This window comes from Dipodomys spectabilis, unplaced genomic scaffold (genome assembly GCF_019054845.1).
Source record: "Dipodomys spectabilis isolate Male_0828 unplaced genomic scaffold, ASM1905484v1 ptg000468l, whole genome shotgun sequence".
NCBI lineage: Eukaryota > Metazoa > Chordata > Mammalia > Rodentia > Heteromyidae > Dipodomys > Dipodomys spectabilis.
The window spans coordinates 544,334-565,839 of record NW_024871145.1 but is presented as its reverse complement, the minus strand read 5'-3'; the positions used below and the strand labels follow the sequence as shown (position 1 = coordinate 565,839).

General features: G+C 35.6%; 1 protein-coding gene across 1 annotated transcript in view; it reads left to right on the top strand.

Moving 5' to 3' along the window:
- Abcb7 (ATP binding cassette subfamily B member 7) overlaps positions 1-21,213 on the top strand; it is a 117,975-nt gene extending 96,762 nt beyond the window's left edge. Inside the window, exons 10-16 of the mRNA XM_042668685.1 lie at positions 760-917; positions 1,456-1,619; positions 1,765-1,894; positions 5,578-5,749; positions 7,958-8,061; positions 13,456-13,563; positions 17,693-21,213. Coding sequence (XP_042524619.1) covers positions 760-917; positions 1,456-1,619; positions 1,765-1,894; positions 5,578-5,749; positions 7,958-8,061; positions 13,456-13,563; positions 17,693-17,908 — 1,052 coding nt within the window. The 3' untranslated portion in view covers positions 17,909-21,213. The remainder of the gene's footprint in view (positions 1-759; positions 918-1,455; positions 1,620-1,764; positions 1,895-5,577; positions 5,750-7,957; positions 8,062-13,455; positions 13,564-17,692) is intronic.
- Positions 21,214-21,506: the final 293 nt, after the last annotated feature.

Below are 21,506 nucleotides of genomic sequence, written 5' to 3'. Positions count from 1 at the left end.
TGTCCCTTAGCTCTTCAGATCAAGGCTAGCGCTCTACCACTTGAGCCACAGTGCCACGTCTGGCTTTTTCTGCTTATGTGGTGCTGAGGAATGAAACCCAGGGCCTCATGCATGCAAGGCAAGCACTCTACCACTGAGCCACCTTCCCAGCCCTTGTATATGTACTTTTTTTTTTTTTTTTGTCGATCGTGGGGGCTTGAACTCTGGGCCTGGGCGCTGTCCCTCAGCTCTTCAGCTCAAGGCGAGCGCTCTACCACTTGAACTACAGCGCCACTTCTGGTTTTCTGGTGGTTTATTGGAGATAGGAGTCTCACGGTCTCTCCTGCCCGGGCTGGCTTTGAACCGCGATCCTCAGATCTCAGCCTCCTGAGTAGCTAGGATTACAGGCGTGAGCCACCAGCGCCCGGCTTGTATATGTACTTTTATAAACATGTTTTATACTAGAAATAAACTATCGTTTATAGCTTAGAGACAAAAAGGAGAAAAATTTTAGCCTTTTTTATCCTTACTTACACCATTCTTTTTGTATTACATATAGTATATAGGTGAGCTTGTCCCACTCCACTTTACATATAGCAAGTTCCTTGTATTATCTAAATCATGGATTCAAATGCTTTGACTCCTGAGAACTGTTCTTTATGCATATTTTAAACTGTATTTCATAGTAGTAGGCTATAAAACTTTCTTGTCTTAAGACAGCTGGGAAGGTGTGTGGCATTAATCTAAAACAATTTTTCCTTCTGCTAATTGCATATTTAGGTACCCTTACAGTTGGAGATCTAGTAATGGTGAATGGACTACTTTTTCAGCTTTCATTACCCCTTAACTTCTTGGGAACAGTATATAGAGAAACTAGACAAGCACTCATAGATATGAACACCTTGTTTACTCTGCTCAAGGTAGACACCCGGATTAAAGTAAGTAATCTGTATAGTATCTTTTCAAAGTATGTGAGCCTATCCCATTACTATTGGATTATACTATTGGAGCCTTCTTATATCACCAAGTCATCAAAAGCATTTTCTATTGTAAGAAGTAGGGATGTCATGTGTATTAAATGGTTGTTAACATATAGTGTTAGCAGTTTATGTTATACCAGGGAACTAAATTTTGTTGAATTAACTTTCTACTTGAACTAAATTTACTTTTGCTAACAATAATATAGAATGTATGATTACTGTCTTTGTATTTTCTTCTCCAGTTTTTTCCTGCTCATCATTCCTGTTCCCATCCCCCCCTAAAAAAAGTTGGCTAGCAACCAAAACATTCAATATTTTTCCTCTTAGCAGTGAGAACTAAGAAAGACTTAAAAAGTATGCTTAGAAATGTTCTAATTCCACTTACATAAACCTACTCCTTTCCCATTATTTTTTCTGTGAATGTAAAAAAAATTGTCTGTGTGACTGTACTCAAGGTAACTTATAAAGTATTTGTTTGTTTTCTCTTCCCTACTAGGACAAAGAGATGGCATCTCCCCTTCAGATAACACCCCAGACAGCTACAGTAGCCTTTGATAATGTGCATTTTGAATACATTGAAGGACAGAAAGTCCTTAGTGGAGTATCTTTTGAAGTCCCTGCAGGAAAGAAAGTGGCCATTGTAGGAGGTAGTGGGTCAGGGTGGGTAATTTAGTTATTTATAAAATTCTGTTTTGATAATTCTGAACATCTTTTTCTTATCCTAGTAAAATAGCTATTCTGGTTTAAATAGAGACTTCAGAATGACAATGGGAGCTAAGTAATCTTTCTTCATGTTTAATTTCAGGAAAAGCACAATAGTGAGGTTGTTGTTTCGTTTTTATGAGCCTCAAAAAGGAAACATTTACCTTGCTGGTCAAAATATACAAGATGTAAGCCTGGAGAGCCTTCGGAGAGCCGTGGGAGTGGTACCTCAGGTATTTTGTGTTGGGTGTCCCAGAACATCCAACTGGAATAATTTGAAGCCCAATAGCATATACTAATGAAAGAGTAATATTAGGCCCTGCAAGTGAAATAACCTTACTAAGAAGAATTTTTTTTTAATAGAAGAGAAAAATCTTGAATGGAGAAACTGCATTAGAGGAAGATTTTTATGCCTAATGTTATAGCATAATAGAGTAGGAAGAACACAGACTAGAATCAGACTTTTGAATCAGACTTTGGTTCTAACCCTGTCTGTCTCCAAGACGATTCTGTGGCCTTGGGTCTCCATTTCCTAACCTCTGAAGTAAAGATAACATTTATCCTGTAAGATAGGATTATTGTTACAGACCACAGGTTTTATAAGTGCAGTATCTATCACAGTTGTTCAGAAAATGGGAACAAGTATTGTAATTTTGAAAGCTTTCAACATAGTAAATTTATAACTTCGAGAAAAATTGGCTGTTAATCTCACATGTATGCCTTGTTTACCATTGCATCTTCACTACTTACCGCATTCCCTGACCTATATAAACATTTAATAAAATATTTGCTAGTGACACTGGAGAGGAATGAATTCAAAGTAAGATATGAGAAGACAAGAAGTAGAGATAGTCTTTATAGGATGTGAGGTTCATTTTGTGTTGAAAACATATAGAGTATCTGGGAATGTAGCTTAATGGTACAATGTTTGCCTAGCATACGTGAGGCCCTAGATTCAGTCCCTAGTTGCACCTAGAAAAAGAAGAAGCCTTTTAGAGATTCATGGGAATTAGTTGCAGCTAGTATTATAAAGTTAATTTCTGGAATCAAATCCCTGGGAATACAGATCAAAATATCACTTTCTTAAAAATGAAGTGGTCAGACAGAGATATGTTGCTTGCAAAAGATCCCCACTTGAACCAACGTATGATACTTCACTGAGAATCTCAAACTTTAGTGGGTATGAGTCATTATTGAAATTGCAGTTCTGGTTATAGAGGGCAATGTGGACAGAAGCCTGCATTTTAAAATATATATCATAATGATTCTGATAGGTGGTTTGTGACTGTGTTTTAAGAAACACTAACCCACACTGTTTATCAACTGAACCATATTCTGGGCTGTAACTACATAGAATTCAATGTCTTCATTCCTATAACTAGATTCCTATCATTCTCTTAGGCTCTTTAATGGTTATTTTTATACTTTTGAAAAATAAAATATTTTATTCATAAAGGAAAAATATGCAAGGTCAACAAAAAAGATACTCAACCTCATTGAAGGCCTTAGATATGTAAATTAGCAATAGGAGATTATTTTTATCTATCAGTTTGATCAAGATTTTGAAATGGATACCCAGTTTGGGCAAGACTGTAAAATGGACAGTCTGTTGTCTTACTGGTGGAAGTATATGGCTGGTCCTCTTTCCCTTCTTCTCTTCCTCTGTCTCTCTCTAGTGATACTGGGTTTGAACTCAGTGATTTGTGCAGACACTCTACCATTTGAGCTATGACCCCCAACTCCAGCATATGGCTTTCTTGATAAACAAATTGGATCTATATATATATGAATATATATGTATATATATATATATGAGTTGCCTGCTTAGTAGTCATATTCTTTATCCTAATAATTCTACCTATAGGAAATTTTAGGAAGTCATTAAACAGATATATGAACAAGTCCTTATATACAAAGAGGTTTATTACAGCATTATTTATGATAGTAAAAGTTGGGCACAATGTAAATTTCTAGCAATAACTTAGTGGCTAAATGTCATCACAAGACTGTTATACAACCATTTATAAATAATATGCTTAAAGAATATTAAGAGTCATGAATATGTAGTTGTTGAATTTGGGAGCTGATGGATTTAATACAGTTTTATTTTTTCAATTTTTTTTTTTTTTGGTTGGTTGTGGGGCTTGAACTCTGGGCTTGGGCGCTGTCCCTGCGCTCTTCAGCTCAAGGTGAGCGCTCTACCTCTTGAGCCACAGCACCACTTCTGGTTTTCTAGTGGTTTATTGGAGATAAGAGTCTCACAGACTTTCCTGCCTGAGCTGGTTTTGAACCGGGATCCTCAGATCTCAGCCTCCTAAGTAGCTAGGATTACAGGCACGAGCCACGGGCACCTGGATTATTTTTTTAATTTATACATTTATTTTTTATTCATTTATTCATTTTGGGTCCGGTTGTGGGGCTTGAACTCTGGGCCTGGGCGCTATCCTTCAGCTCTTCAGCTCAAGGTTAGTGCTCTACCACTTGTGCCACAGCGCCACTTCTGGCTTTTTTCTTTTTCTTATGTGGTGCTAAGGAATCGAACCCAGGGCCTCATGTATGCAAGGCAAGCACTCTACCACTGAGCCACCTTCCCAGCTCCCTAATTTATAAATTTAATTGTGTACATTTAAGATATATATGTATATATACTGTCATGAGATTCATATAGATAATAAAATGATCTCACATACCTGCTCATTGTTCATATGTGGCAAGAGCAACTAAACTCATATCTAGCAAAAGTCATTATTTTTTTTTCCGCTTATGTGGTGCTGAGGAATCAAACCCAGGGCCTCATGCATGCAAGGCAAGCACTCTACCATGGGGCCACCTTTGCAGCCCAAAAGTCATTATTTTTTGAGACAGAATCTCAGTGTTTAGCCTTAGCTAGCCTCAGACTCAAACAGTCCTCCTTATTCTGCTTCCCAAGTGGTAGATTACAAGCATGTGCCATCATACCCAGCTAATTTTCACTCTGGCATTTTGAATTTTCATATTATTCAGTTCAGTTAATGCTTGTTAATTTTTCACAGAATATGAAGTATTTAAAATAGTTTCTATTTATGGAATTTTGAGTTCATGTTGTGTCATTTCAATGTGTTTATATATGTGGTATTAGTTCTTTGTTGTCTGTGCTTCAAGTTCAGTATCAAAGCTTCTCAAGAATAAAGGAAAACATTCAACTTCATTGATAACTAGGGAAATGCTTATTTGAACAGAAAGCACATCTCTAAAAGTAGCAGCAACTGAATATTGTTAATTCCTGGAGTTGCTGAAGATATGGAGAGCTGTCAACATGATGCCGTTTATCAAGAGTACTGCTACATTACTACCTGTTTCTGGAAGATAGTTGGGCAATACTCTCAAAGCCCAAGCACATACTTACCTTCTGACCCATCCGTATTCTAGGAATTCTTTGTATGGAAATTCCCAGATGTTCAAGTCACATATGTAAAATGATTTTTCCAACATTGTAGCAGCAAATATTAATGAAATTAATGTTCAGAACAAGAATGGATGAGTAAATTATGACATAGTATGAAATGTTCAAGGTTTCTGTAATTGACATGCAGAGTTTTTAAGATACAGGAAAAAGCAGTTTGTAATGGTCACACTCATGTTGGAAAAAAACATGTTTAGGCATATAAAGACATAAAGTCTGGAATTAGAACCGATTGAGCAGGTCATGGTGGTTCATGCCTGTAATCCCAGCACTGAGAAGGCTGAGGCAAGAGGATCATGAGTATGAAATTAGTCCAAATCACCCATGATGATTCACTTATAGGAAGATAAATGGAATGGTAGGGATAATGCTTGATCAAAGAGGCTATCATGGTTTATTCATTAAGACTTTATAATTATTTTAATGTTTGTAAACATACATACATACATACATACACATGTAAATCTACTTTAGGATGCTGTCCTCTTCCATAATACTATTTACTACAACCTCTTATATGGAAACATCAATGCTTCGCCTGAGGAAGTGCATGCAGTGGCAAAATTAGCTGGACTTCATGATGCAATTCTTCGAATGCCTTGTGGATATGACACCCAAGTAGGGGAACGAGGTCTCAAGCTTTCAGGTGAGCAAAGATTTTAAGCCTGCTCCCATTAGTATACTCTCTTCAAACAAAATTTTTAGAACAATTTTTATCATTAGTATATGTTTATATCACTGTTGATTTATAATACATCATCTTCATATTAAAGGATTGTTACTCACTTGGGAAAGTAGTAAGAGCTTATAGGGAGATAGTGAATAGTGTATCTCTTATAATTTCATAGGGAGGTTTTCAGTACTGTAGGCCTTATTATACTTGGTCCTGTTCATTTGCTTATACTTGTTAGCTCAGTGGTCAAGATTTGGAGGAGAGTTGTCTATTTTAGCATGAATATAATCTTACTAATAGACATAAAAATTTCCTTTTACAATTCAATAATTATTGTACAAGTTAAAATAAAATATTACTTAATGTACCAGATTAATTAACTGGCAGAGTTTGTTTGTTGAAAGTAACTGAAATTGAAGAATGCAAGTTTACTTTTCAGACATTATAATGTTCAGGGCTAACCAAAGAGGTGAAAAAGGACATAATCAACAAAGCACTACTATCTATATTTCCAAGTATAGTTTATGATTACCTTAGATCCACAGAAGTCTCAGATGAAAAAGAAAGGATTTTTTATTTTTATTTTTGTCGGTCATGGGGCTTGAACTCTGGGCCTGAGTGCTGTCCCTCAGCCCTTCAACCCAAGGCTAGCACTCACTTGAGCTATAGGGCCACTTGGGGTTTTCTGGTGGTTTATTGGAGATAAGAGTTACATGGACTTTCCTGCCTGTGCTGGCTTTGAACCTCGATCCTCAGATCTCAGCCTCCTGAGTAGCTAGGATTACAGGAGTGAGTCACCGGCACCCAGCTTTAAAATTTCATTTCATTAATTTTTTTTTATTTTTTGTCAGTCCTGGGGCTTGACCTGGAGGCCTGGGCTCTGTCTTTGAGCTCTTTTGCTCAAAGCTAGTACTCTACCACTTTGAGCCACAGTGCCACTTCAAGTTTTCTGGTGGTTACTTGGAGATAAGAGTCTCTCAGACTTTGCTGCCTACACTGGCTTTGAACTGTGATCCTCAGATCTCAACCTCCTAAGTAGCTAGGATTACAGGCATGAGCCACTAGCACCCAGCTTATTAAATTTATTTCATTAAATGTTTTCATTTTTAGGATATGAATATTTCCTAACTATATACTCCTGTATTTAGGAGTAATTCAAAATAAGTGTAGTAGGCTTATACATTGTGATAGGAAGAATATTAAAGTAGGAGTCAAATCTAGTCTATATTCTGCTGGAACCAGATTTGTGACCTTGAACAAGTTGTTTAATCTTTCTGAGCCTCTGTTTTAGTTTATAAAAATCAATTATGCTAGAGACCTAAAACAAATAAAGAAGAAGTAAAAGATACCAAGTATACCCTTAATTTGATGAATGCTGTGGAAACAATATGCTCCTCAAAAAAGATCCTTGGGAGAATACTGACTAAATGATACTTTAAAAAATATTGACATAAATTTAAATATTCATGGTTCATATCTTTAAGTTTTCCAGTTTTAGATCCTAAATTTGTTTTTAGCTTTATTGATTCCCCACTATTGAAATTTTTCTATCTGAAATTGTGAGAAGTCTATAATATAAAGTAACAAGCCAGGCACCCAACAAGCTGAGTGTGGTGGCACAAAACTGTCATGCCAGCTACACAAAAGGTTAAAATTGGGAGAATTGCAGTTGAAGGCCACCTGGGCAGAAAAGTTCACATCTTCAACTCAGTGGAAAAAGGTGGGCATGGTACCATACATGTCTCATCCCAGACAATCCCAGAGATTATTGTGTGGGTACAAACCCAGCAAAAAGCAAGACTCTTATCTCCAAATAGCCAGTTCAGATGGCGGAGTCATGTCTCAACAGTAGAAGTACACACACACACACACACACACACACACACACACACACACACACACACACTCGGAGTCATGTCTCAACAGTAGAAGTACACACACACACACACACACACACACACACACACACACACACACACACACACACACACACACACACACACTCGCCATGAAGTCAGATTGTAGTATTAATTTGTGTTCCGGGGAATATACTTTGTCAACTTAGACTCTACAACTCAGAAAAAATACTTAAAAAGAGCATAAGTAAATCTTAAAGGTATAACTTGGTAGTTATTATATAATATTTCTATACTATGTTTCTTTAAATGTTTTCTTTGCCAGGAGGAGAAAAGCAGAGAGTTGCAATTGCACGAGCCATTTTGAAGAACCCGCCAGTCATTGTCTATGATGAAGCCACGTCATCATTAGATTCAATTACTGAAGAGGTAAATGATTATCAAACTATAGTTTAGCTTTTCTCCTTAGAAGTTTTCTCAAAAGTGTGCATTAGTTTGTATTTTGAATGAACTTCTGTAGGAGGTTCTATAGAACAAAATGTCTAGCCCCTTTTCGCCAATATGGCAAATATTAATGGTAGATATGCCATGGTTTGTTGAGCTAGATATTATACTGTTGAATCTATTTGCAAACATGTCTCTGTTTGGCACTGTGTGACACCTTATGCTGTTGTTGCATTACCCTTGCATCTTGCAGCACTGTACATGTCGTCTAATACACTGTCAAAGAAGAGGGATTGATTCTCTCTTCCTGCTGCCGTTTAACACTCATTAATACAATATCTAACTCATTGTGACACAGTGTACACCATGAATGCCTTTTACTTATCAGGGACAATTCTTTGAGCATGCAGAACTGGTATCAATTTGTATTCATTTCACAGGGAGTGTTATGAAACACCGAGATGTTGTGACATTTATGTCATGATGCTACCCTAGCAACTACAGTGCACTTTACATGCATTTGTTACATTAAAAGTCTCAGTAGTGATATAATTTCGTAAACAGATCCCCTCAATCTAGCACTGAAGATAGTTGTCAGTTGCCTACCTTTTGACTTAGTACTTTTAATGTATAAACCTAATGTTAAAGAATTAAATCATCTTTCAGCTTTACCGACGATATAACATTTGCATGTTTAGTAAAGTTTCAGTATACTTTTAAACACTATGTTTAAAACTGTAATTTCAAAATGAATTGGTTATCATGAGGATGTGTTATAATTCAAGTGAACCTTCATCAGGACCAGATCCCATTCATCAGAGGAAAACTTATTTATAAGAACTTATACCTAAAAATGTATCATACTGGGTGGGGGGATTGGGTGAGGGGGCAGGGGGGGGGAGGCTGGGAAGGGATGTGAAGGGTAAACAAAGGAGGAGGCTGCAATGCTTGATAAGAAATGTACTCATTATCTTGCCCATGTAATTGTAACCCCTCTGTACAGTATGTTCACAAAAAATAAAAATTATAATTAAAAAAAATGTATCATACTACCACAAATTAAAATTTCTACCCACAGTCTTTGAGTTATATAGCATTATTATGCCAGTGAACATTCCTTACTAAAACTTCATAGAGAACCTACCAAGTGAGTTACCAGAAGATTTGAGAAGTTTGAATGGGCCTTTTTAAGATTTTCTGAATAAGAAGCCTCCACAAAGATCCTAGTGTTTCTTAATGTTGGCCCTGCACTTTTATTTCAGCATAAACTAATTGTACAAGATTTCACTATGACAAATCCATACATGCATACAACACACCATAACTAAACCCTTCTCCCACTAAAACCTTCTTCCTTTTCCCCTTTCTTAGATAATTGCAGTAGATTTCATTATTCTATTTTCTTTTGAAAAAATTTTATTGTTATTGTAAAGATGATGTACAGAGGAATTAGTCACAAGTCAGGTAAAGAGTTATTTCTTTTTGGACAGTGTCACCCCTTCCCTCAGTCTCTCCCAGTTTTTCCCTCCTGTCCTTACCCACAAGTTGTACAGTTCACTTTCAATAGTGTCTATGAGTACTACTGCTGAATTTGTTCACCCTTCTATTTTCATTATACATATATAAAATGTGTGTGTTTATGTATGTATGTATATATAATGTATTTTGTCACATTCATCCACCATCAACCTTTCCTTTTCCTTCTCTTGGTTGCCTCCACTTGGTTCCTTTTATAATCGTGTCATTAATTACTACCATTGTTATTGTTGCTTAAGTCTGCATTCCTCATATGAACAAAAACATGTGATATTTGTGTTTTAGAGCTTGACTTGCCTTGAGTTTCTTCATCCTTCTGCAGTGATATATCATCTTTTTAAAATTTTTTTCTGTATAAATTGTTTTTATTATTATATCTTTAAGTAGTTGTACAAAGAAGTTCCCATTCTACAAAACAGTATATGAATATAAGGTGTCTGACAACATTGTCACCCATCGCTCTTAACCCATCCCTTCTCCCACTTTTCTTTTTTAATTGAGAGTAGATGATTACATAAATTTCACATATTTCACAATATTGTGGAATAATGATACTTAAAGTCACAAACAAATTTTAACCTTCACAAGGCAAATTGTCATTATCATGGTCTATAGTTTGTGAATTCTATGAGCTTTGACAATACAAGTTATTTCTGCCACATCAGGTGATGATTACATTTCTTTCCTTTTGCTTAGTGTAGGCTTTTCCCTCTTCCCCTCTCATTCCTCCCTTCCCATCACTGTCTTTGGGTTGTTTAGTTCTTTTTTTTTTATGTCCAGTGCAGCTGATGGGTAATATCTTTTTATGGCTAAATAATACTTCATTTTATACATGTACCACAATTTCTTTTTCCATTCTTCTTGTTGCCCTTGTTGGGCAACAAAGCTGATTCCATAGCTTGGCCATTGTAAATAGTGTAATAAACAAGGAGATACCTATTGGTATCTCTATGATTTGTTTACTTACATTCCTTCAGACGTATGCTTAAGAGATGATAAACTACGATGGTATGGTAGTTCCATCCTTCGTTTTTTAAGGCGCTTTCATATTCATTTCAATAATAGCTGCACTGATTTACATTCCCACCAGTAGGGTATAAGGGATCTTTTTTTCCTGCATCTTTGACGGCATTTGTTGTTTGATTCTTTAATGGTAGGGGTAAAATGGAATCTCTGTCATTTTGATCTGTATTTCATCTATGTATTGGCCATTTGTATTTCTTCTTCTAGTAACTGTCTATTCATGTGACCATTGGATTATTTGTTCTTTTAATATTTAATTCCTGGAACTCCTTATATATTCTGAATATTAATCCTTTGTCTGCAGAGGTTTTCACTTACTCTGTGCATTGTCTCTTCATTCTAGTAATTGTTCCCTTTGATATATAACGAAGATTTTGAATCTACTTCAATCCCATTGATCAATTCTTGCTCTTATTTCCTGGGCGATTGGATTCCTTTTCATAAAGTGGTTGCCACTTTTATTTTCCTGTTGTAGTTTCAAAGTTTCAGGTCTTTGATTAAGGTGTATGATCCATTTTAGTTAGGTATGGTAGCTTACACCAGTACTTATAGAGTGTATGAATAAAAGCTGGATTTGGAGGTACACATTGTATAAACAGGAGTCTTGTAGTCCAGGCTGGCCCAGGCATGAATAGGAGAATCTATCTGAAAAATAATGAAAGTAAAAAGGACTAAGGCATGTAACTGGAAGAGTCCCTACTTAGCAAGCACAAGGCCTGAGATCAAACCCCAGAACCTCAAAATGTTTATGTAAGCTCTGTGGTCTGTTTTCAATTGATTTCGTGATACTGTTTGCTTTCACATTCCATTCGCTTGAAATAACTTTTTCTATCCTCTCACTTTAGTCTATGTTTACGTTTGCCAGAGAAGTGGGCAATAAATGACTGGGTCTTTTTTTTTTATCTATCTCACCAGTCTTTGCCTTATGATTGCAGAATTGAGGCTGTTAACATTTAGTGTTCTTATTGAAAGGTATGCAGTGATTCTTGCCATTTTGTTCATTTTATAATGCTTGAAACTTAGCTTATCTTTATCATCTGCATGTCCTTTTTTTTTTCTTGGCCTGGGCGCTATCCCTGAGCTCCTTTTGCTCAAGGCTAGCACTCTACCACTTGAGCCATACCACCACTTCCAGCTTTTTCTGTGATTAATTGGAGATAAGAGTCTCAGGACTTTGTTGCCTGGGCTGGCTTCAGACCATGATCCTCAGATCTCAACATCCTGAGTAGCTAGGATTACAGGCATGAGCCCCCAGCACCTGACTTGCATGTCCTTTTTAATTTCATTGTTCATTCTTCTGATCATTCTCTGAGATTTCACCCACTTCACAAGCATTGGATTCCATTGTATAGCTATTGATTCTTGGAGGTATCGTGTTGTGTTGTTTTCTTGTATTATTTTGTGGGATTTTTTTATTTGTAGCCACCTGTTCAGCTATAAGTTTTCATCTCTTGTGTCCTTTCATTTGTAATACTCTCAATGCTTAGGCAAGGCTGAGTTGGTAGCCATGTTATAGCATAGCTTCTCATCTCCGGATTGGGGTATATGGCTTAGAAATCAAACATTCACCCACAATGCACAGTACGCTTGGTCCACTCACTCAGGGAGAACAAGGCTAACTGAAAGAGTGCCACTGCTTGGTCCCTTTCTGAAGATGTAGAGTTGGGTGCCTTTAGTACCCCATCTTCACCTTCCTTTATTCCTAAATGGTTTACTTGATTCCCAAACTAACATAGTAAAATATGAGATCTTCTTAGGTAACTATCTTCTCTCAGTAATTTATACATTTAATAAGTAAAATGTTTAGAATTTTTTGTAGGAAGTAAGTGAGAATATTTCTATCTCCCTTCCACACTTCTATTTTCATTTAGCTAACTGAACTTACCTAGATTTCCAAGTACAGCCAAAGATAAAAGAGAGAGAGAAAGAGAGAGAGAAAGAGAGAGAGAGAGAGAAGAGAGAGATACACCTCTGTCTGTTTGTCTGTCTGCCTGCCTGCCTGCCTGTCTGTCTGTCTGTCGGTCCGTCCTGGAGCTTCAACTCAGGGCTTGCTTGGGTGATGTCCCAGAGATTTTTACTCAAGGCTAATACTCTACCACTTGAACCTCAACTCCATTTCTGGCATTTTGGTGGTTTAGTGGAGATATGAGTCTCACAGACTATGCTGCCCAGGCTGGCTTCGTAGTGCAGTCCTCAGTTCTCAGCCCCCAGAGTAGCTAGGATTACAGGTGTAAGCCACTGGTGCTAAGCAATACATCTCTCTTGTATTGTACAGACAGTAAGTGAAAGGCATTTTAGAGAGTGCATTAAGAGGTTGGGATGCTTTTGAGAAAAGACACTGTCTTGAGTTAAAAATAAACATGTTTTTGTCTCCCTTCCTGTCATCTGAATGAGGTTTAGCTAAGGAAAAGCAAGTATCCCTACCTTTCTTTGGATTGCCTTGAATTTCTCTTGAGTCCTATCACTTGAGTCCCTGTTAGTTTTAGATTTGTGCTCATCATATCTGGTTATTCTCATGGCATTAATGGAGTTACTTGTTTGTGTGAACAGAAAATAACTACTTTTTCCTTGCCTATTTAGAGAACTGTTGCCTATGTTTTTCGGTGGCTGTGTACTAATAATTACTTTTTCGGTTTTATTTTCTGCTTTTTACTTATTTTTAGTAAGTATTAAAGGTGAAGTATTTGGTTCAGGAATAAAGTTTATATATTAAAATACTAATTGACATTTCCTGTGTTTCTTTAGGAAAAGTTTGGTTAATATATATCTGCCTAATGAGTATCTATTTTTTTTCTCCTACTCTTCTTGTCAAACTTGCAGACTATTCTTGGTGCCATGAGGGATATGGTCAAACACAGAACTTCTATTTTCATTGCACATAGATTATCAACAGTGGTTGATGCAGATGAAATAATTGTCTTGGATCAGGTAAGAGATTATCTTTAAAAGTTAGTCTGAAAAACATTGGAAATTTTTAGATATAAGAAACTTAAATATTATTTCTAATGTACAGAGTATGTTTTTTAGAAGAGGTAAAGTCTTGATAAAATTCTATTTGGGGACCCATTTGTAGGAAATAATACAATCACATTAACTTTATTAAAGTATTGAAAGCAAAGTTTGGCCAGGAAAGCATTAAAAAGTCTACATGGATAGAAGCAGGTTTTCAATGATTCATCTATAAAATAATTTTTCTGCATTCATTTTTGCTGAGTGGAATCTTTTCTTAATGTCTTTGCTATATTATCTGTTTTCATCTTCTAATAGTGCACATACCCTTAGTGTCTAAAAGAAAATTAGCATAAAATAAAGAGGTCATTTTCTAACATAGCCATTTTATTTTACATTTTTCCTTATGGGGAAAGTAAGAAAATAAGCTTATTTTATCTTCAGAGATTGATACATATGACCACAAGCTTTCTCATGCTACTGCCTCTATGAACTTTGCCAGCAGCTTATTTCCACCATCACCACTCCTTTCCTCATCAGGAGATAACTGGAGGCTTCTTCTGTGGAGAGACAATACCATGACAATACCAGCTGAGACAATACCAGTTGAGAAGGTCATTTTCATGCACATACAGCTAGTATTTAGCCTTTTAATGCTCCATTCTTAAGTGTTAGTGTTAGTAAACCTCTAAAGCAAATAGCAAAAAAGGAGCTCAATAGCAAATGTAGTCAATGCAGAAAACATTAAAAAAAAAACTATCATATCCTCAGAAAACATGGAAAATACAGCATTTCTAAAATCAGTACAGATGCTATTTAAAAATAGTAAAGGAAACCCAGAGTGGTGTCTCACACCTGTAATCCAACTACTCAGAAGGTTGAGATTGGGAAGATTGTGGTTTGAGGTTAGCCCAGGGAAAATGTTCATAAGACCACTTCTCAATCAATAGTTGGGCACAATGATGTGTGCCTGTCTCACAGATACATAGATGGCTGAGATTAGGAGGATTATGATTGCAAACCAGTTTGGGAAAAATAGTTTACATGACTCCATCTCAATGGAAGATGGTGGATGTGGTGGCACACCTGTCATCCAGCTGTTGTAGGAAATGTAAAATAGGAGCGCGGTCCAAGCATGGGCCTACGCCAGAAGTAAGATCTTATCTCAAAATAACCAGCGCTAGAGGGGCTGGGGGTATGCACAATGGTAGAACATCTTCCCAGCAGGCACAATGCCCTGAGTTAAATCACAAATACTGTCATAAAAGAAGAGGAAAGGAAACATATATGGCATGACTTCCAGAATATAGGGTTAAATGAAAATAAATATTGAGTAAAAGGAGTATATAGTATGCTGGCTTTTGCCAGGAGAATGGACAGAAAATAGTATGTGTACACGTGTCTGTTTATACTAAAAGAAACTCCAAAGAATAAGCTATAAACTAAAACAGCTACCTTCAGGATGGGGTGCAAAAAAGGGTTCCAAGAGATAGGGAAGGGAATACACTTGTTTATACTGTATTTGTGTCTTATATGTTCAAAAATAAAATTAAGCCAACCAATATGGAAAACAGTTGGATACAAAGAAGACAAAACTGCCTATCAAATTCATAATCACTGAGAAGAAAAACAATGAATCCCAGTAATTCTTGAACATTTTTCCAATTGTATAGCCTTAGTGGAATATAAGGGCAAAAATAATTCAAAGACAAATCAAACTTAGTTTACTTTTTTGGTCACGGTATTTTCAAGCTAACCATTTTGAAACTACTTTTTATATATGTTAAAATTGAACCTATGAGTAAATACACTGATGGCATTAGAGATATCCCTTTGAAGAAGATAGATACAAATATGTAATGATCAAAGAAGAAGAGGAATGTGATGATGTTATAGTGGAACAGAATTATTAGTATGAATTCATAGTATTTTAAACATGATCTCTATTCAGTGGAATGGCCTACAAGCAGTAAAAATCTGGTAGCAATGTGAATACCTGGCACAGAGATTTGAGGCACTGTATGACTGTTTCTCACCAAAAGGAACCAAGCCTCCTTGGAGAAATAACTGACACCAAATCTGGGACAGAGAAACTAATGAACACATGTCACAAGGACACAGAAACCATTTTGAATGGGCTCCCACTGGCCAAATTTGGGATAATTAGAGCAGCAAAAAGAATAATGACACTAATGAATTCTTACACATTGAATACAAAATTAATTTCTGTATCCATAACAATACTTTTACAACAAAAAAAGTGCTTAGCAGAAAAGGAAAGCCCATCTTTAAGAATTCCAACAGACACATGGAGAAAGAATGGTAATTTTAGAAAAATCGGACTTTGCAACCACCATTATAATAATTGATTCAGATAAGGATCATCACTGGTTGATAAAACCGTATGGTGAAAAGCTATTGGGGAATAGAATGTTCATACGTTTTGCAAGTACAACTCATAGATAACATTAATTCCAAAGAGAAAATGTATCTTTAAATAGAGAAATCTGATAGATACCATTAACCAAGTGATCAAACTTAATACCAATTATGGAACAAATTAACTTCCTGTACCTCCTTAAGTAACTGAGAGCACACGTATTTGTGACTGAAGCATTTAGCCTGGATCTAGTCATCAGTACCAACTGGACTAATACAAACTGAAGGGCATTCTTCCAAAAATAGGCCTGGACATTTCAGAATGTCAGTGTCACCCACAGACAGAGGCAAAGAAACTGTTATAAAGTCAGGGTATTGATCGTGACTGGATTCTTGATGGGAAAAAATAAAGGTCATTATTGGGATGAACTTTGATTATGAACTATGTTAGATAGACTGTCACATCATAGCTAAGTTTCTTGGATGTGCTATAGTTATATTCCAGTCATGAAGGAGAATGTCCTTGTTTTTAGGACATAGATACTAATGAAACATTTAAAGGTAAAGTATTACAGGTGTCTGCAAGTCATTCTCAAATGGCTATGCAAAAATAGTGGGGGGAGGTATACACAAGGCAAGTATGGAAAAAAAAACAGTTGCTAAACTAGGAAAACTATTTATAATTGTTCACTTTTGGAGATTTCTAATAGTAAGATACAAAACCAAGGAAATGAAAAAAAGGCTGTTAGTAAGTCTAAGAATATATAAGTATATGAAGAAAAAAAAGGAAAAATAAAAAAAATATAAGAAAAATACATAAAATCCAAGTTTCTACATAGCTCAATAGCAAATAAATATGTTTACATAGCCATAATAGACACTAAATCAGAATTTTATTTGATGTTATTATGAAAGTAGGGAAATGGGGCAGAGGGATTGTGAAATAGTAGAAAGTACTTGTAAAGATTTTATCATTAGGAGTACCAAAAATACTGACAAAATTCCTTTTCTATCCCACCATGTTTAACAGTAGCTGGCAAAAGAGATTGGTTGTAAATCAGAGTTTGGAATGTATACACAGACCAGTACAGTGTTGGGTTTAATAGTAACTTCTGGAACAAGTAAATTTTGTATTTTCATGAAATCATTTTTATTTCAAAGTACACATATATATTTTAAGATATTACTCTACATCCCTGTACAAACTATTGCTTTTGATTTGAATTTTTACTGGTTATAGAAAAATCACCATTTTATATTTTTAACCTTCCCTTCAAAGTGAAAAATAAGGGTTGGGAATGTGGCTTAGTGGTAGAGTGCTTGCCTAGCATGCATGAAGCCCTTGGTTCGATTCTTCAGCACCATATAAACATAAAAAGCCAGAAGTGGCGCTCTGACTCAAGTGATAGAGTGCTAGCCTTGGGCAAAAAGAAGCTCAGGAGGACAGTACCCAAGCCACAGGACTGGCAAAAAAAGGAAGGAAGGGAGGGAGGGAGGGAGAGAGGGAGGGAGGGGATGATCATTGAATTTTCAATGTTTACTGGGGGCTGGAAGTTCCACAGTGATGAAAACATTTGTACTTCAGTTTTCCTCGCTTATACTATAGATATGGAATTGTGACAAGAATTTTACTTTAATGAACACAAATTTTTCAAAATCCTTCAGTTATAAAGTATTACCATTTTTAGTTATGCTAGCTAAATAACCTTTCTCTGTGTTTACTTTTTAGGGTAAAGTAGCTGAACGTGGTACCCACTACAATTTGCTTGCTAACTCTAGCAGTATCTATTCAGAAATGTGGCATACTCAGAGCAGCCGTATGAATAACTATGGTAACTCCAAATGGAATGCACAGAAAGAGAATATGTCCAAGGAGGAAGAAAGGAAGAAACTACAAGAAGAAATTGTCAATAGTGTGAAAGGCTGTGGAAACTGTTCCTGCTAAGTTATATGAATCTTTCTTCCTCCATCCCTCTCTCTCCCCTTCCTCTCTTTCTTTCTCCCTCCTCCCCTCTCCTCTTTCTTTCTTACCACTCATTTGCACTGAAGCAGAATTGTTTAATTAAAATCATACATTCCCACTTGCTATAATCCTTTTAAGTAGGACTTTATTTTTAGGTTTTGAGTTTTATACCTTTCCGTCTAACATGGCATCTGTATCCCCAAATTATTTTCTTGCTATAGCCCTAGTTGTGCTCAATACATAAATTTTGTTACATTTTTACTTTACTCTGTTGTTCTTTTTGAAGTTCTGACATCCATTTGATACCCATAACCAGATGAATCAGATTGATGTTCAAATTTTTGCAGTTTTTAAAAACCCCTTTATGCTGACAATTTGTAGAAAAGGGTCATTTTCTTAAAACTGAAGCAAAAGAGAACAGGATACATTTATTGTCTCTTCTCTATCCCCTCCAATTGAAATACTTTATTGATGTGAAAATTAGTTTATGAACAAATTTAAGGTTAGGACTTATCAGAAATAGGCATTTATAATTTTGATGTCTTCAAAAATACCTATGCTTACAGTTTTTTAAGTGTTTCCAGTTATATACTTTTTAGAGGGAACATTTTTATTTTCATGTTGAGGTAGAGAAACAAAGTGTTGCAAACCAAATTTATGCATTTTTTTCTTTACATACTTATAAACCCAGGTGTCATTTGAGAGTTGCTATATTGGGAGTGATCTGAAAGTTTAGGAACTTAATGGCCTTTTCTAATTTCCGTCTTAGATGCACTGATTTTTGCATCTGGAGTTATACAAACAAATAAGTAGAATGTTATGCATGTACCCACATATGGGTATGTACCTGCTCATGAATGTTTATTAATTGCTGTCCACTTAAACATTATTGAAAATGTTTGATAAATAAGAAAGATTAAATATATACATACATATGTATACATACACAGGCACTCTTTAAATGACCTAGACTCTCAATCAGTATTGACACTTCAGAATTCCTTCATTATAAGGTCTTCTACTTTTTTCACTAATTTAATGAGTTCCTTTAAGCCTGATGAAACAAGGAGCCTACGCAATATAGTCAAGTTCCACCTGAAATAAAAAGAAAACAAACCTTACCTGCTAGGATTATTTAGATGGCATGTACCTGTAGCTCAAGGAGCTTAGGAAGCTGAGCCGGGAGGATCACTGAGCCCAGGAGTTTGAGGCCAGTCTAGTGACATCCTGTCTCTTACAAATTAAGGGAAAAAAAGAAATTACACATTTCTTTTTTCAATGTGAATTTGCTTTGTTTGACAGTAATCATTCAGTCTGAAAACTTACATATCTCATGAATTAATGGCCCCATAACCATAAGTAATGAGTTTTCTCAGGAAAAGTACTCAAATATTTGTTTTATTGGTTTATGGTTTTAATATGTGTTAAGTGATTTATTAATATAGGAAAGATTAATAGTTTTTTATTTGTTGACATTGTTGGATAGCTATCTGAATTTGTCTAACAGAAGTGAATACTTTTGTTACATAAAGGCAATTTGATAAGTAACTTGAGGCCAGTATTTTATATATAGCCTTTGATACTAGAATAAGTGATGTGACATGTTGAAATTAACACTGAGGTGCATAATCTGCAAAATGAGGTGGTTTTGCTTTTTGACATATCTTATTGTGAAGCCATAGGTATTATTGCTAGTCTAAAGAGAAAACAGCACTTCCACTGAACAAAGCAGTTACATTATTAGAAAGGGTAAAACCTGGGTAGAAATTTTGTTTCTACATTAATGCCTTCTATACATATCCAGTGATGCTGGTAAGAAAAAGATTTAGTTTAGTTGCATAAACAAGTGGGTAAAAATTAAGTAATCATTACTGATAATTCCACTTGAAGTGTTTATAGTGTTGTTAAAAGCAAGCAATTTTGTGATGCAGGGGAACATTGAGTTCAAGAAGGTAGAACTGTTTTCAAGGTAGGAATAATTTTCCCCACTAAGACATTTTGAAGCTGTTTTTCTTTTCATGTGATTGCAGGTGGTCCTTTAGGCCACTGTGGTCATTAACCTGTATTTTCAGCTAATAAAAAGTAAAACTACCTGAAAAACACAGTTATTATAGAGGCCATAACTACATCTTAAGGACATTTCTCTTAAAACCAAAAACCACGTCATATTAACATGGTTCTGTGCAGAGAAATAATAGATTAGTTGAAAGAAAAGCTTTTTAGGATGATTCACTCATAGGAAATGCCAAAAAAGGAACATTTAATTATAATGTACTAATTTTACATTACAATATTACATGCTCACACAAAAGGACAATGTGTATAAATTTTTTAATTCAGTGTTGGAACAATGTTTTTAATGTATCAGGATGAATAAGCTACAGTTTTAGAATTTGAGCTCTGAAAATGAACTAAGATGATAGGGATGTAATTCTTGTACTCCTTTATTTTAAAGATTGGAACATTTACTTTCTAAAGTAATCCAAGTTTACAGAAATTAAGTTGAAACCAAGGTAAAGTGGGTTGGGATTGAAATGGACTAGGTTCCATTCTGGAGGTTTGTCACATGGAAATATTTTGATGAGCGGATGAGCTCATTTGGAAGTCTTTGGACAGCTCAAGTCAGGGTCACTAGGGATAATCACAGAGTCCTTCACATTTGGACATGAACAAGCTCACAAAATGCATTTCCTTTTCCTCTGCAGGGATGTGTACTTTTTACATACCTTAAGATTGTTATTTTGTCTTATTCTTCGATGTTGACAAAGGTCACTTTGTGAAAATGGTTGTTTCTAAAATATGTTTTGTTTAAAAAGGTATTTAAAAATTGTGTGATTCAAAACTTCACTCAGAGACATTGGGAAAAGATGTGTGATTCCTTGTTTTTGGAACCCTTTGTTCTGTTAATGCTGCCATATTGCTCCTATCTTTCCTACTTGTTCAGTGTGTCAGCAAGTAGCCATTTTTGCCAGTGTATGTTCATAATTCTCTTACCTTATAACTTTATTTCAGGATATGCTGTTGTGAATTTGTAGCTGAAAGTATTTAAATAAGTTTGCAATTGCAGTTTCTTAAATTATTAGGACGTCTCATTTTTTCTTTCTTTGAATATATACATTTTTGAATGTAAGCTTTATGGTCAATCACAATATTAAGCCAAATAACCTGTATAAAACTGGTTAAGACAAAACAACTGAACCAAGGAATCCCTTACCACAGTTCTGTTGTTTATAGCAACCTGTGTGGATAATCATTACTAAATAAACATATGTCTTTGTGATTAGAAATGGGTATTCAATTGAAATTACTCTTTTCTGAACTGTCTAGGGGAAAGCTGATACTTCATCACAATTCTCAAAAATTAGATCATTAATAGACACCTGGGAGTATGGTCCTGCAGCCTTATGCAGAAGATGGAAACTTGGCATTGGTTCAGAGAGAACGTAATTATTTGTGGAGCTCATAATGCAGGCAAACTGGTAGCAATTATAGTGATTTCATTTAGCATTATGCTGTCATATTTTTGATGGCCAACCAGTGAAAGGGTCCTAGTTTCTTAGTTACCCACAGTTCTAATGAT